The following is a 16,896-nucleotide window of genomic DNA, read 5'->3' on the forward strand; positions in this document are numbered from 1 at the left end:
TACGAATTGCATTAGTATGTGCATTAAGGACTGTTATTACTACATTACAAACTGCATTACGTACTGCATAGCATTGCATTAGGACTGCATTAGATCATTTTGAACTGCTCGTTAATACCACAAGAACCTATAAGTGATTGCTGGCCTAATAACCGGCAAAGTGAAAGATTACGAATACGCATATGTTGGATTTCTATCGTTTGGTCTCATCGTATTCCTTTTAATAAAGATACAGCTATGTTTATAAAAACCAGTGTGGTGTCTATTTGTGGTGTTATCACTGTTACTGGGAGTGAAGTTGCAAATACTTTACACATTGCCTTGGAGATAAGCCTTGCTGTTCGTGCCAAGCTACTGGGGGGTGAGCAGGGGTTATCTAAGAGGGTGTCCCTCCTTTCCCTGACTAGAAGCAAGGCTCCCTATTTGGACTAAGGGACCTACTAGTGACCCCCAGTTGTAACACAGAGCATGAGAAATACGACAGCACACGCTGCAACCAGAAGATGTTACCTCGTAACTATCGGATTGTAGCTTATAGTGCTGTAGGTTTCCATGTGCCCTCCTGTTTCCATGGATGCAAGCTTATGCTTCAAAGGATTATTTCATTTATCTATTCATTCACAATGCACCTAGAAAAGATTTACTGTCCTGCTTTGTTTACATTACGGTGGTGAAGGGTGCAATCTGAGGTGTAGCCTTTGTCCTGGTGCATTGGGGTCTACATAGACAATTCATGAGATTTCAAGTCTGAAACCTCTGAGAAGAAAAACAACTTGCAGTTGTCTGCACTGAGCAACAGATGGCAGGAGTGTGCAGAGCACATAACGTGAAACACTACAAGCTACAAACGAATAGTATGTAATGGAAAATGTTACCTTGTAACTATCATTATAAAGAAACAATGGTCCTGGACCACTTATTCAAGGAAGAGTTAGATTAACAGAATTAACAACTTATTTGAGCTTACATTAATCGGCTCCCAAATGTCTGTATTGTGAAAATAAATGTGCAGAAAAAACCACTAAGTATTATTACAATATATTTATTTAGTCATTTAAAGGAACAATCAGCAGGTCAAGAAGATAGGAAAATGTTCTAGGGAACGTGTAAGGAGTGCTCAAGTGTGAATATATAGGAGTCAGGAGAGCTCAAAGGGTGTAGAAAAGTAAAGGGCATATATTTACAAGACTGTACAAATCTGATAATCAATAAACTGTTAGATGCAACCTGGCCACATGCAAATTATTCATTTGAAATTCTAAGGAGAGGTTCCTTAAGGCTGTAAACAGGGGTAATGGGGAAGGGGAAGTTGGTCCATGTGCTGTTGGGGGTAGCGTCGATGTTTCGATGCGGCTTATCGACTAAAGAGGGACTTTAATACCTCAGCTATGCGGATCTTCCTCAGGACAAGGGGATGGATGAAGTGACCCTCCTCACTCTAGCAATGCTAAATTGGAGTCCAAAACCTGGTTACACCAATGCCCGTAACGTGGCAAGTGCCAGCTAAGGACAATTCCCGTTATTCAGTAGATATAGACCATGGCGGTGGTGCCCAAACCATCCATGGAACGTAATATTCAGATCTGTATTTGTGGCAAAAGTTGGCTGAATGAGCGTAACTTTTACAACTGGAGACTATGTGTTCGACGTCCTTACTCCATTGTTTATCATGACTACCTTGTAACTATCGGCAAAAATGTGAATAAATGGCTTAATTCTAAAATGGTTCCAATTCCTCATCTTTTGAAGATTTAAATGTATGTAAATGGACCATTTTGGGTGACAATCCCCACGTACTCGGATAAAGTCCACAGGCTCTGTCCTCCCTGTACTACTTTCTCCTCCTTCTAATCAACTTGTATGTGGAACCGCTTGACCCTAAAGAGATGGTACTGCATCAATATGCCACCAACACCCAACTATACTTTGAAATATCAAGCCCATGTAACTTCACTACCGTAAACGTACTCATGGGAAATTGTTGAAAATATAGGAATAGAACCTGCCCACTCCTGCTCTCAATCAAGCTGTAATATAAAAAAGACTGAAAATTGGGTGGAACAAGTACTTTAAGGCAAGGGTGAAACCCTTAAAAAGGCAGTGATGTGTTGCCCTGAATCATAAGGACGCTCTACTAAATCATTACTCGCTGCATAAGCCGTACTAGAGAAATGTACAATATTCCAGATTTCGGCAGGATTCTACTTGAGACCGGCTCTGTACCCCATGCAGATTCTCTTCAAAGTACATGCCAATTCTCCCAAGCCTGGTCCAACCCATATAAAGCATTTCCCTCATGTCCTGCTTTAATCCCCGTCATCAAGGACAAATTGTATTCCCTGTTATAATACATGTTCCTCCTGAAATCACCTTAATGCTCCCAGTCCTCCCTCCTGTTATGTTTTGTGTAGCTGTATGTTGAGTAGCTTGTTCGCATTAGTTTTATTGTTCTTCTTTGTCACCTTTTGGAAATTGTGAAATTTCATGTGTTTATATGACATGACACGCTACATCTTGTGTTTAGAAAATGGAGACTGTCATTTTGTTAGAAGATATAATTGTGAACCTGGCATAAAAATTGCTTAATTCCTCTTGTGCTTTAAAACAAATGAACATATCTCAAACGTACCCCAGTTGAATTCCTTCATTTACTTTTAAACCGGGCATCTCAAGTTTACAAGGGTAATTAACTCACAAGCGAGGGCATCACTCCCACCTTGTCCCTTCTGCAAACTTCCTGGGATTCGTAATTGTGCAAAATGTCTCCCTGTCTACACATGTCACATTAGCTAAAACGACTTCAATCCAGCTCGTCTTTCTAAAAAAAAACAAAATTTTAAAATGTAAAACCTTCCAGTCACCCCATAAACTTCTGGACTGCTTTTTCGTGTTCAGTCCTCAGTTATTCCCAAAACATTACTAGCCTCTCGCCAAATCATCCAACATGTGGCGGCCAGCCAGCCAAAGCTGGAAAGTAGTCTGAACATATGATCCCCATTCTGAAAGCCCTCCACTGGCTGATCAGAGGCCAGAATCCATTTTAAGTTGGTGTCAACCACAAAGCCTACTGTCCCATATGTGGAGTCAGGGCAGTTAGATTTATTACATGACTTGGTTTCTGACCCTAACTCCTGAATGATTATCTTATAGAGCGCAAACTTTGCCCAAATTCCTGGGCTTTTAAGTCTGTCACGAGAGCCCCTTTGTGCTTGGTTAGTCATCACACCTACCATTTAGATGTGTCTTATTATAGGGATGAATGTTATCGCGATAGTTGTGTTTGTATGTTAACTACTACCTCACGTTTCACTTTAATAGGTGTGAAGATGTCTAATGAAAGATCAGAAACCAATGATGACTGTACTGCAGCACAGGCAAAGAACCACAGTGTACACTACCAGTGTGACGATGGATGGCTCTTAAACCTGGATAAATGCTTCTTAATCTCTACCGATGAAGGAAGCTGGTATTTTGCCTACAATAAGTGCGTGTCTCTGAATTCCACTTTGGCGGTGATTGAAAACGATGAAGAAAAGGTAAGTTGTAAGGAAGTATTCCGCCCGTCTCTTGCCATTCTTCTGCCTGTGAATAGCTTATACATTTTCTCATCTCCCCTCCCTGATTGGTATGCACCAATCTTTCTCCATATTTATGAGATTTCCTGCATGTTGTTGAGGACAACTTGTGTATGTAGAGCAGCTCGCCAAATGACAGCAGAGCACTGTACAGGGTCAAAGCAAGTCTATTACTGAGTGATTACGAGTAAAGCTGGGCTCTGAGATAGGAAGCGGGGTGTTACATCACCCAGGTGTATTCTTCTTTAAAGAGGTGTATCTTCATCTCTATCCTACATTGGAGCGGGATTGGGACTGTCATAATGGATACAGAATTGTTTTTCCAGGGTCATGATTTGGTATTTAAAGTTTTAAAGTGTGGTTACTGCGTGACACTGCCGGTGCGGGGGCCTTGGGACAGCATGACACTTTCTAACACCCACCCCTCCCCTGCTTCTCACCTCTTTAGGAATATTGAATTAATTATATGGCTCTTGCTCATTCCAACTTTGCCTTTTTCTTCTTGAATATTCAGTTTGAGATTCCCGGGGATTATTTATAATTCCTCATTTTTCTTAGTGATATATGAAATGGTTGTGGGAGTGTGAATCTTCTGATTACTTTACTGTATTGCAGACCAGCATGGGTCCTGCCTCCTGGAGTGGGACCATCTCTCAATGAGATTACATTCCTCGGTCCTCAGAGGATCCACCTATTTACCAGGTCTTTGGTGCACTTGATTCCTTGCCATGAGGGGTGTTTTGGCTTCTTTCTCATTCATAACTTGTGGCAGAACTTGTGAAGAAGGAATAGTTGAGTAAGGTTAATTTAAAGGGGTAATCGTAGTTGCTACGAGTGGTTCTTTCGAGAAATGCACTTTCATCCTTCCTGTTTAGCTCTCTATTAGAGTCTTAGCTTGGGAGAAATAGCATGAGCACAGTGCTTAATTTGAGCCTAAGGGTTTCTGGTGCTCAGCACTGGCATTGTCAACACCGGCTCTTGTGCGAGTCTGCCCCAAGGTGGCGCTGCCTGGCTAATTTAGAGCTGACCACAACAACAGTTAATTATTTAATTCAATATGCATTTAAAATGACTGCTACCTGTTTCCCAGGCTATTCTTTTAGCTTTGGGGGCCTAGAATAGTCATTCTGAATGATTACACTTGTAGGAGTCTGATGGTTAGTAGTTCTGCTGTTTATATCATTGGCAGCTTAGCTGGAGCATTGTGCCCTGACACAATGTGTAAAAACAAAAAAAACATTCAATCACTGCATGAGTAAGAATTTTCTCTTTCTCTTTCTCTTTCCCCTTCCCCCTCCCCACCTCTGGGTGCTCTTGTTTAAGTGATCGATGCAGATCACTGGCCATTCCGACAAGGGCTCTTTCCACCCTTTTTGACGTCCAACTAAATCATGTCAGGCTAAGTCATGTCGGACACATTTAGGCTTTTCCTTCATGTCCAGTTAAGAGCTGGGACACACCTCCTTGCTTCATGTATGTCGTCATCATGGAGGTCTTGATTCTGGTGGTCTTGAAATAGCTAGATGGCATCCACGACATTGGAGTCATTTCTCTCCCTCCACAGTTGCTTTGACTCTGAGCACATTGTTTGAGGTCCTCTCTTGATTTCCCCTCACCTCATTTAGTTCGTTCCTCTCTCAATTGTTAAGTTCTACTGCCCTTTCTCCTGCCCTTTTGTTTCTGGTTCCTTACAAAGACAGTGATGACCCATCTATAACCACAGATCAGGTACAGCTGAAGATTCGGAAAGTACTAGGTGTGCACAAATTATTTCTCTCCTCCCTATACACCATTGTCTCCTTGTGCCTCAAGTGAGTCAAGCTATTTTGGATGAAGGATTTCCAGTCTCCTCACTTTCCTTCCCAGTGATGCTCAGAATTCTTGAACTCTTGTAGGAGGAAGGGATTCTAGTGGCAATGGACCAGATGCCCAAGTCTTTTTGTATGTCCCAAAGTTGGATACTAAGCATTGAACCCCAATAAGATCTCTCTACTCATTTGCTGTTTCCTCTTTAACTGACCGTGTCCAGTCATAGATGGTATCCATAGCCATCAATGTGGCTTGTGTCTGCCATTGCCAGCATCAATTCTCTGTGAACAAACCCACGTCTGCTGACTCCATGAAGAGGATGTATTACACAATGTTAGATAGGCAGATGAGGGCTCCAGGCTGGCCTTTTCCATTGCAGTGTTCCATTGGAGATGATGGCTCCCCTCTAGTCACTGATTTCAGGTAAGTGTACATTAAAAAGTAGCTGCATAATCACTGTGTAGGTCTCATAACCCAAACAAGACTTACCTTTTGCATTCACTCGCAGTCCACCCTGAATAATTTCAAAGACTAATTTATTAACTATCTGCCCGCACTCTCCCTTTAAGCATCTCTATTCCAAGATTCCTCCCAGTCGTCAGAGATCAACTCTTTACTCATCCACATAGCCGCCGTTTTCGACACTGACCGCTCTATCGTCTCTCAAGGCTTTCTTCAGCCTGTTGCTGTGGGTGTCTAACTGTACAACAGGATGTGACCTGGCAATATTCTCACAGCTGTTCTGTGACTGGACTCTGTCAGATGTTAATATCCCTTTCCAAATTTTTGATTTTTGATTTCAAAGGTCATTCAGCGATCTACCCCTGGTACCTGCAGGAGCTCACGGAAAGCTTTAAGAAAGCCGTACAACGCAGTTGGCATAACCTTTTCCTTTTAAGGCCCTCACAGGTATATTTTTAGCAACCCTCAAACTTCTTTGACATAGTTATTGTAATCCGGTACAGCTTCAAAGTCTTCATTCTTCACTCTGTAGCCATTACTTGTCGACAAGAGAAGTATTCTTCTTTGCAAGACTGTGACTACCTGAGGTAGGCAGATGACACTTGTATCCCAGTTGACAATTGCAACATCTTCCAGCTAAAAGTATCTGTTGACTCCATTCCCACGTCTCTGATTTTCCTCCGCTACTTAGTTCTGTATTAGAAAGTTTTAAAGTTACTCTTCTAGTAGTCTTAAAAAAACACTTCTGAAGTGCTTCTTGTCTTAATAGTTCTAGTTCAGAAAACTTTATTCGGATAACTTGGTATCCATAACAGGACAGCAGCATAACACATTATTTTACAAATGGAGAGTAATAATAAAATTCATTAGCAATAAACAGTTTGTAATTATATAAAATACCAGTTCATACATCAGTTTATGCAAGATAATCATATATAAATATAAGAGCTCAGGGGTTAGACATCATCTTACGTGTTCAAGTGGCAATTTTCAAAAACGTGCTAGTACGAAAGACTAACTCTTCATTGGCCAGAGTGAGTAACCACAAATAAGCATTATCAAAGCTAATAGGCCTCTGCTTTTTAAAAAATGGAGCTCAAAGCCACTTGGTGTATTTTAAATAGTATTTACAAAGAAACAAAAAATGTAAAGTAGATTGTCCGTTCACACCATCACCTGGGCAGGGTACATAGTCAAGATTGGAGTGGTAGCCAAGCAGAAAACATAACGCAAATTTAAGAGTACCTGCTCTTAGGCGAAATAGAAGGCTCCTTTCCCAGTGGCTCATAGGTAAGGAGAGCTAGGTAGGGGGTGTCTATGCTGTTCTGTAGTCGTATAGCTGAAGGCAAAAGATTTTCTAGATTCCATGCCAATCCTTTCTGTGTTGTATAATAGAGTGCACTTTTGAGCTCATTTTTATGCAATGTTTTGGCTGTACAGGGATTTAAGAAAATGCAACCTATATTAACACTACATAGACTTTGGTACACTCCAGACAGCCAAGGGATATACATTCCTTTCTCACATTTAACACAGTCACTGATAATCTCTTAAGTTAAAGAAGCAGCCTGATTCTTCCAGTCCAATAACCAAAAAGAGCAATTTAAATGAAGTTCCATGTAGCAAATGTATTGTGGGGTAGAGATTGGGACACCCAACAGTTTCCTGCAAAACCTATTCTTTTCCTGCTGAATATAGGAGCTGTTGACATTACCCCAAATCTCAGCTCCAGACGTGGCTACTGGGACGCATTGTGATTTAAAACAAAAAAATTCAAATAGCACCTGTGCTCTTTGGGTGGGGAAGGCTAAGAATGGAAGGGATGGCCTTTGAGAACTTGTTCCTGGAGTTTGCCATATGCTCAGTCCATGAGCCTTTCGCAGCGAAGACCACTCCAAATAGGGGAAGGTACTAGCGCTCGTCAATTTTTGACTGCCTGCAGTAATAGAGCTGAGCTAGCGTTTCCCAGGGCCACATGACATTATAAAAGATTTTTTTTTTAAATTGACGCATAGTTCTAGGCTACCCATGTGGGTAACAAAGGTCTGTATTAAGATGCGCAGAGAGTGCGGAGTGCAGCCTAGAAGGACCGCATCATCTGCGTATAATAGTACAGGAAGTGTTTTCCCATTAATTTTGGGGACGTCTTGTGTCGTAGATTTTAACGATTTATTCAATCCATTAATGTAGATAATAAAAAGGAGGGGGGCCAGAACACATCCCTGTCTGACCCCCCTCCCTTCCCACCCTGATGGCTCCAGAGACCTCGCCCCTGCAACCAATCCTCACCTGGGCCTGAAGATCTTTATGGAGATGCACTAAAAAAATGTACCAAAGGCTCATCCAGTCCATAGGCCAGGAGGATAGACCAGAGGTTTGACGTATTGATAAGTTCAAAAGCGGAGGACAAATCCATAAAGGCCAAATAGACTGGGGAGGACCGCGCAATGGTCTATTTCCCAATGACCAGATTAAGATTTAAACACGGTTCATTGGTGCCAACCTTACTTCGGAAACCCAGCTGTCAAGGCTCTAAGATGCCACTTTCCTCTGACCACTCTAAAATCTTATTGTATACAACTCTGCCCAATATTTTTAAAGTGTTATCGATCAGGGATATAGCCCTGTAGTTAATAGGTTGAGACCGGTCCCCCTTTTTTAAAATTAGAACGAAAATACTCGTAGCCCAGGTGCTAGGTATCGGAGCATGCGTTAAATTATTAAAAACATTCAAAAGGAGCGGTGTCCAAAAATCTGGTTTCCATTTGATTAGATCTATAGGTAACCCATCCGGGCCTGGGGCTTTGTTCCCGAGGCTCTGATGGATAGCTTCTTCCACCTCAGACAGAGTTATTTGTATGCTAGACAGTGGGCCAAGTTCATACTGGTCTGACTCTTTTGGGGGAGTAGCACACATTTTTTCAGAAGTGGTTTTTCAGAAGTGGTTTTCCTATGACTCACTCGAAATGGTGCAGCTGACAGGTGTTAATAGCTGACCCATAGATCGCATATCCCTCGCAGCAGACCAAAAAATATTATCCTGTTTTATAGTGGCAGCCTTAGATAAAGCTTCCCAGCGATCATTTAGGAGTGCTCCTTTCCGAATGGCGATTGCTGTATTGTACCTCCGCCTAGCCATTTTCACGTCTGCGGTGCACCTTGGGTTGGATGATAAAACCCTACGCAGATTCCTGTTCGCCTCAGAACACTCATGGTCGAACCATCTCGGGCCATGTTTTGCCAGAGGAATAGGTTTCGACAAAAGGGTTTTAGTTGCCTAACAGAGTTTTATAAAATCCTGGACTGCCTCTGGATGCGGTTTTGTGAGTCGATAAACATGAATTAATAAGGTGCATATTGTCCTTCACTAGTGACTTGAACAATTCACCACTATCAACACCCCTCCATGTTAATCTTAATTTATCAGTTGTGGGCTATACATTCCTGGCCCCACATTGGATAGAGAACACGGGCCAAGGCGCCAATCTCAAAGCTATTTTAATTGGATTGTGGTCCCCATGGCTCGTAACAATAACTTCTGCAGCCTTGAAGCAATACACAAGAAGAGGGGAAATAAAAATTAAATCTATGGTTGTGGAACAATCCCTTCCTCAGAATGTTGGTGCTTGGTGGTTAATAGCTTGTGATGCACCCACGGCATCATAACATTAACAAGATTATACAAACTCAGGAGCGTGCCCTGAATGAAGCGTAGCCTGGGTTGTGTATACCTACACCCTGTGGCATATCTATAAGTTTCGCATTAAAATTGTCACCCAAGAGAATCCCGGTAATCCCATCTAAGTCTTGCTGGCAGTCTAAATTGGAAATAAAACCAAAAAGCTTAATAAAATTCCTATTGGGAATAGAATGAAAATCCTTATTATAAGAGTTTATCAAATAAAAAAACTCTCCTTTTGTAAATCAAGATTTGGAAGTTGCGGCTGTTGGTTGATAAAACCTTAACTCCCTCCAGCATCAACATTAATCCCAATAAATAGGCCCTCCGATGGTCGGCCAAATTTGGGGGTGGGGGCTACTATGCTAAAACAATGAAGCCCCTCAATATGTAATTCATGGGTGGCCCAGGTCTCTTGGAACATAACTACGTCTTGGTCCGATATTAAACGCAGCCAATCCTGATCACCAAGCCTTGACTGTAGACCTGCTACGTTCCAGCTTCAGACACTCAAATCAGTGTCAACTTTGGCCTTATTTACAGGTTGCTGGACAACGGGCATGTCCGTGTAGGCTGCAGGTGCAGTACCTAATACATTTTCTGCATGATGTGGTTGATCTACCTATGAAGATGAATGTCTATTTATAGGTTGCTGATCAACCGGCATGTCAGTATGGGCTACTGGTGCGGTGCCTAAGGGATTTTCTACGTGATATGGTTGGTTTACCAATGAAGGTGGTTGTCAATCCTGGGCATCCAAATTAGAAAAAGCCTGAAACCTATTGGTTACCGAAGGCAGAGCATAGACATTCCTAACGGGTGTATATTGTGGTTTGTAGAAATAACCTAAGGGGAGCGTACAAATACTAGAGGTTTGTGTGAATGGTTGCTCATCACGGGTGCTTAATAGGCGGCGAACCATGTGAGGCCTACGAAAATTAATGACCATGCAGTCACCGTTTATGTTCTTGGGAGAATGACCAACCCACCCTACTCGCCTGGCCTTGAGAATCTCATTCATATCAGAGGGGTGGAATCTTTTGTGTTTACTTAACCAGTCCACAGACTTGTTACGTAAGTCCACCCAAGACTCAGTCTGATCCCCAATAAGATTTGGGACACCAGCCAAAACCAACACATAAAGGCAAGAAGCTGGGGGTAGGCTCAAAACATCGGCATTGGGTCTCGGGCAGCTATTCCTAGGGCACTCCATGGCCGTGGCACCCACACTTGGATCACTTAAATTAGTTCCAAAGTGTGGATGCTTGTGATGACTGCTACCTGGGTCTGGGATATTTACATTGGACACTCCAGGCATATCTTGTATATTCCTCTGCTCAAGACTAGAGTCTAACACAGGAAGTTTATTTTGATTACGGCATTTTAGATAAGAATTAGCAGATGGAATGTCTTTATGCATAGTGGAACTTAACAATTGTAAATTGGACCCATGGTTATTAAGTACCGGCATTGAAGATACCCCCTCACAAGCATTATCGGAAACACAATTCACCTTACTGCCACTTAAATTGCCCATTACAGAGTCCATCCTTTTTAACTTTCCCCAAAGGAGATCAAAATTCCTATCAATCACCTCCTTAATATGGACCAACGCGGTTTCCAGAGCTTTTGCAACAGTTTACAAGAGCGGCGTCCCCAACAGTCTCTGCACCCACGTCGTGTCCTGGTAGATTAATAACGGTGTCTGTCTGGGTACCCATAGTTAGTTGAAATGACTACAGGATCAGTTGTGGGATTGACAAATTGGGAGCATTTTGTACTTATTGTTATAGAAGTACCTACGGTCTGCTTCTGTTTATTCGGTGGTGCTTTCATCTTAACATTTCTTTGGGACTTAGCAACCTGTGCTCTAGTATCAATGCAAGACACAACTGGGGCAGTCATAATGGGTACATCCTGATTTGATGGAGAGGGGCTCAGGGAAGCAGAACAAGTCGTAATAGATGGATACTTTAGTGGAGTTGGATGTGGTGTGCTGTCTGAATTGGGACCACCTAATGATAAGCGAGTCTGTAGCGAGGCGGGATCCAAGGAAAGGTGACACTCAGTTATTTCAATTTCGTGGGGCAACAAGGATTCCGCCCGAACGATGAATGCATCTAAGGTCCCGGCTACTCCTCTACATTTATTCATGTTGTGATAACGAACTCAAGTGGCCCAGATACAAAGGTAAGATACAACACAAGTGGCAGACCAGGAATGGCAATAAGCTTCACGTTACGTGGGGACTTGAAGAGGTCAAATGCCAGAGAGTAGATAACAGAGGGGTGGCCTAGCCCAGCCTCCTCCGGGCGTGGATGGGCCTGCCCTTGGCCTGGACTTGGCCCGTGCGTGGCCCAGGCATGCCCGCGTGCGTCCCGTGCTGCGGGAGCCCTGCGCGTTTAAGCACTGCCTGGTGCTCGAAACCGGCGTGTGCGCTGCTGGGGCTTGTAGTCCCTGGCCGGCGTCGTCACTCGCGGCCGGGACTGGAACTTTGGAAATGCCCAAGTGACACTCTTGGCGGTGGCAGCAGCAACAAGAACAAGGCACCAGGTAAGTTCGGCTCCCGCACTGCAGGAGCCCTGCACTCTTCTTATGCGCCTCCCGGCGCTCTAAACCAGCGTGTGCGCCGCTGTGGCTGCTGGGGCTTGTAGTCCCTGGCTGGTGGCGTCACTCGCAGCCGGGACCGGGACATTGGAAATGCCCAAGTGACTCTCTTGGCGGTGGCGGCAGCAACAAGAACGAGGCACCAGGTAAGTTCGGCTCTTAAGTGTCATCTATTTGTTTTTTAATGCAGTGGGTGAAAAATATTGAAATGTATTCAGTTCTTGCCATATCAAAGACTGTCTTTACCTGGATACTGCGCAGACTGGGTTTTGGAGAGCATGGTATGGAGTTTATCCTTGAAGCATGATTGGACAATGCTTAAAGTGTACAGATCATAACCTGCTTAGGTGGTAAGCTGGTCGACTCGACCACTCAGTTCTATGTCTGAATACTGTCGCTCTCCAACAGAAAACGCTTTTAAATGCAATTGTGGTCAAACTGAGGTATCGGCTCTGAGTGGCCAGTCCTGGATCTGGTCCTTGGCCTTGTGGACTCCATCCTTAGGTGACCGACTGGTGTCTGTAGTCAATTTGCATGTTGGCCTATTTTTGAGACTTTCCCCATTAATATTGCCTAAATCATCTAAGTGGCTTCAACCGGTTTGCTACAGTTCTAAACCTATTTAAATTTTTGTTTTCTGATTAACCACCAATTCTTATCTAGAACTTATTATATTTGGTCCTTCCACAAAATTATCTTTGGAAGGCGTCATATCATTCAAAATCTTCTTACTTTAAGTCTCCATTCTTCCATCTGGTCATTTGCATTGAAGCCTCACTGACTGTTGGTTGGAAAACACATGGTCTTGAAGTCCTGCCTCTTCTACTGTACTTTCTAGCCTGGTGGCCCTTTTGTGCTAAGCAGGCTCTGTAAAAGTACTCCTTTCTGTATTCTATTCCTCACCTCTTGCCTCTTTACAGGCTACTCAAATACTGTTGCACACTTACTGGGGCTGAACTTTATTTCTTGTCTGACACTTGATTCCGGTTGCTATATACACCTCATACTGAATCCCTTACCTTTTAGTAAATTGCAGCAAACCGGTTTGCTGTCTGTCTAGAGAACTGTTTCTCAGTTTCGCGTTCCATCACTCTGGCTTTGTGATAGTAGCAACAGGACAAACTGTGGGTAACCGTGTACTTTACAAGCAGTGCCTATTTCGGACTGTAATCTAATGCACATCCCTCAACCCACAAGGAATACAGGCACAAGTTGACAGATGCACAGCTGACTTCCTGTCATTGATAAGTTCCTACTGCCTTTCTAGGGTCCTCCGTGCACAGGCATGTGTGGCTGCATGCTTCATCCATGTGGCCATGATGCAGTTATAGAAACTAAGGGTACAAAGAGGAAGCTGTAAGTGACATGGGATACAGCACGCCGGAGGGTGCTATGTGTATTTAAAGAGACGGTCCCTAAATGGGATCCCCAATTCAGAGTATTGCGTAACCGTCTTGGGGAGTGAAATAACCCCCTGGAATCAGAAATGTAAAGGGAACACAAATGCTCACCTAGGAATCCATGAGAGTCTAAGGAACCAAAGTGTAAAACGGTTAATGTGACCTGCACATGCAGGCCCTCATCCAGCAGTAAGCTACTAGTGGTAAATGTCTGAGCCAACGGAGAAGGAAATGCAATTGAAGCCGGTGTGACTCCCCGGAAACTAGATCCACAATGTTCCAAGCTGCTCCAGGTTGTGTTGTATCCTTTGTGAACTGTAATGTATTGTGATGAGGTCAATCTTGCTCCAGGTTCTTAGAAATTTGGTATCCCAATAACTTGACAAGTGTGATTGGGAAAATAACCAGAAGTGGCGGGCCATCAGTATCCAAACTGTTTTCAATTACACCAAGACCATGACACGCAAGAAGCTATGAAGACCTTGTTCTTTGCCATCTGTTAATTATGTGACACGAAAATGGTGGGATTGACTTTGCCCATTCTTGGACACCCTGTAGGCAAACTAGAGACTTTAAACAGCAAACTTGAGAGTAACTTAGAAAACTCATCAGGATTGCCCAAATGTGAATACATCATCTTCCTATACTGGAAGGCGGAAGTCCATAATCAAGGTTTCAGTTTTCTGATCCTCCGCCTCAATGGGAAAGGGCAATTTCCTTCTTCTGGTTTCGGGTACAATGCCCAACACAGTGCCCAGACGAGGTATTAGGGTGGATCACTGTGCACTGATTGTTTTTGGTCCCTGAAAAAAAGACATCTGGTTATAAACAGAACACCTCAGTGAAGTGGGTGCACAGTGTTCAGGTTGCCTGCAGTTCCATGAAGATGCTGCTATTGGCCTTGCGCCTTCACCTGTAGAGGATGAGCAGCCATTTTATGAGGCACACACTGAGCCCATTTAAATGCAGGAGGGAGCGCTCTCTGACAAATCAGATTTTCTTGTGTCTCCAGCCTGGGAAACTGTAATACAAGCAAGAAGACTGCTCTGTCCCTCCCCTCGTATCTCTCAGAAATGACAAGGCCTGAAATTGGCCGAGAGATCTTAATTTTGGGGCAGTGCTCAATGATTCTGTGGCTGAGTAAGTGGTAGTGAGGGTGACTCAATGGGAAACAATGTTTTTCATCATATTTGTTGTTGTGTGTTAGGGCCTGATGTATCAAAGGGTTTTACCCATTCTGTATCTATGGGAACATCTGTTCATACATATGGCCCTTAGTTTAGTCTGCTCTAGGTCAGCTGTTCATTTACATTTGCTGTCTTGCACACCTCTACTGCTGCCAGAGTTGACATGGTTGACTTGGCTGGACAGAAAGCCCGCCCATTTGTTTTTACCTTTCCGGGTCAGCTGCTCCTGCCGAGCCTCATGCCGAGGTGCGTGCTCCCTCTCCAGGGGACCCCAAAGGGTGCTGAACCTCTTTGTGGATTATCTCATATTTTGTAATCTGTACCTTCTGATGGCCCATTTTTGTGATGTTAATGAGTGAAAACTTGAGTAGAAAGTTCCAAAAAGTGTAAAATGCTCACATCATAGCCATTATCCTTTCATAGCAAAATTATTTATCAAAAGTAAATCCACTCTACACATTTCATATTTACTTCAACAAAAGAATAAAAGATACATTATAACATCTTTACATTTTTATCTATCCCACCAACAGGGTTCTTATACAAATGTAAGTGAATGTTCATTGTCATACTTTTATAGTGTAAAACTGGTAATGGATTTAAATTTTATGAAACAATATATATAATCTTCTGGTTTTAAATTTTACATATTGCTTGTAATCTTCGCAACAACCTCCATATATTTTTCTTAAACCAATTAAAAGGAAGACACGACACCGCTTAGTTGGAGGTAAGTGCTGAGTTTATTCCAGGTGACTCCACAAGTGACCATCAGCGCAGCTCCCTCTAGCTGACACTTGTTAATCCAGGGAAAACAGACTTCCACATTCTTCTCCATCTGGCTGTATGCCAAAAGTTCCTCCTCCTTAATAAAACAAAATAAAATAGTCTCAAACCAACATAGCCGAGACAAGTTGCCCAAATATAGTTCACCAAGAAATCAAGCAAAAAAATTCTACTAAATAATATAGACAAACAAAAGTAGACCGTAATGAATGTGACGCTGCGGACCCACAACCTAATCTTTGTACCGCACAGGAACCCATCTTTCACTTTGTGTATGTGTTTTGTGTGGTGTGCACCCATTTCCTTGCGGGAGCACCGCAACAAAACGAGTGTACAAAATCCACTTCCCCCAATGTCTTTATTCCAGATTCTGCCATCCTCTAAATGCACTACACAATGCGTCGATCATACTACTTGCACAAAAGCAGAAACTTAGAAGTCTTATTTTTTTTCTCACTCTGACCGAACTACCCTCCTCAAGATTTTGCAAAATATTTTTCCTGTGTCCCCTCACATACTCCCTCTGTAACCTGCATCTTACATGGATCACACAGGCAAATGTGAAGTCAACTATGTGTTGCTCCATTCATTCTCTATTAAGCTTGGAACCAGGTGCATGTCCGTGCAGAAGTACAAAAAGTGAAACCTCAGTTGACCCATTGGAAATTGTCTTATAAGCCAACAAGATTTGTTACACAACTGGCTTCCAACTTAATTTTCGAGCCAGTGCTAACTGTTGCTGATCTTACAATATGCTGTTAAAGCACCCGACTAAACAGTTTCTTCTGGGATGGCATAGGAATGATCTAACATGCTTTAAACCATGTGCAGAAGTCTTCATCTCCTCTGGCACATTTTTGTTAGGGAAACCCTTTCTCATTAATACTCTTTGCAGGAACTGATTTGTTGAAGTGGTATATATGCTATAAACAAATGTGAATTAGGGCCACTTTGACATATAATCAGTCAAAAAATTGTAAACCAGCTTTGACCAAGGCAAGGAAGGTGTGTCCAGTTCACTGAATCCATAGGAGAAGGTTGAGGAACATGGGTTTTAGAACTCCTTATGAAAGTTCCCAAAATCACTCACAAAGCATTCTATGGCTTTATCCATGCCTTGACACCAAACGTCCTCATGCGCTCTGCATTTCATCTTTCGGATGCCTGTGTGTCCTCATTAGCTAATGCTAACTTCAACACCTTCTTCCTCATGGCACAAGATACCACCAGTTGTCCGCATGCTGAACCATCTTTTTAGAACAGGGCCAACCATGCACAATTCACAACATGACCTTAAAAAGAACATCTTTGTCCAATTCGTTCCTTCACTGATTTCCTACCAAGCTTATCAAGTGTCTTCATGACTGAGGGATACTCCTTCAGCAATTCTA

At 42.9% G+C, this 16,896-nt stretch overlaps 1 protein-coding gene across 1 annotated transcript in view; it reads left to right on the forward strand.

The window, feature by feature from the left end:
• Positions 1 to 16,896, forward strand: part of LOC146812944 (uncharacterized) — a 105,756-nt gene that overhangs the window by 41,274 nt on the left and 47,586 nt on the right. Inside the window, exon 5 of the mRNA XM_085619985.1 lies at positions 3,319 to 3,536. Within this exon, the coding sequence (XP_085476111.1) occupies positions 3,319 to 3,536 (218 nt within the window). The remainder of the gene's footprint in view (positions 1 to 3,318; positions 3,537 to 16,896) is intronic.

Source organism: Triturus cristatus, chromosome 7 (assembly GCF_964204655.1).
Source record: "Triturus cristatus chromosome 7, aTriCri1.1, whole genome shotgun sequence".
Classification (NCBI taxonomy): domain Eukaryota; kingdom Metazoa; phylum Chordata; class Amphibia; order Caudata; family Salamandridae; genus Triturus; species Triturus cristatus.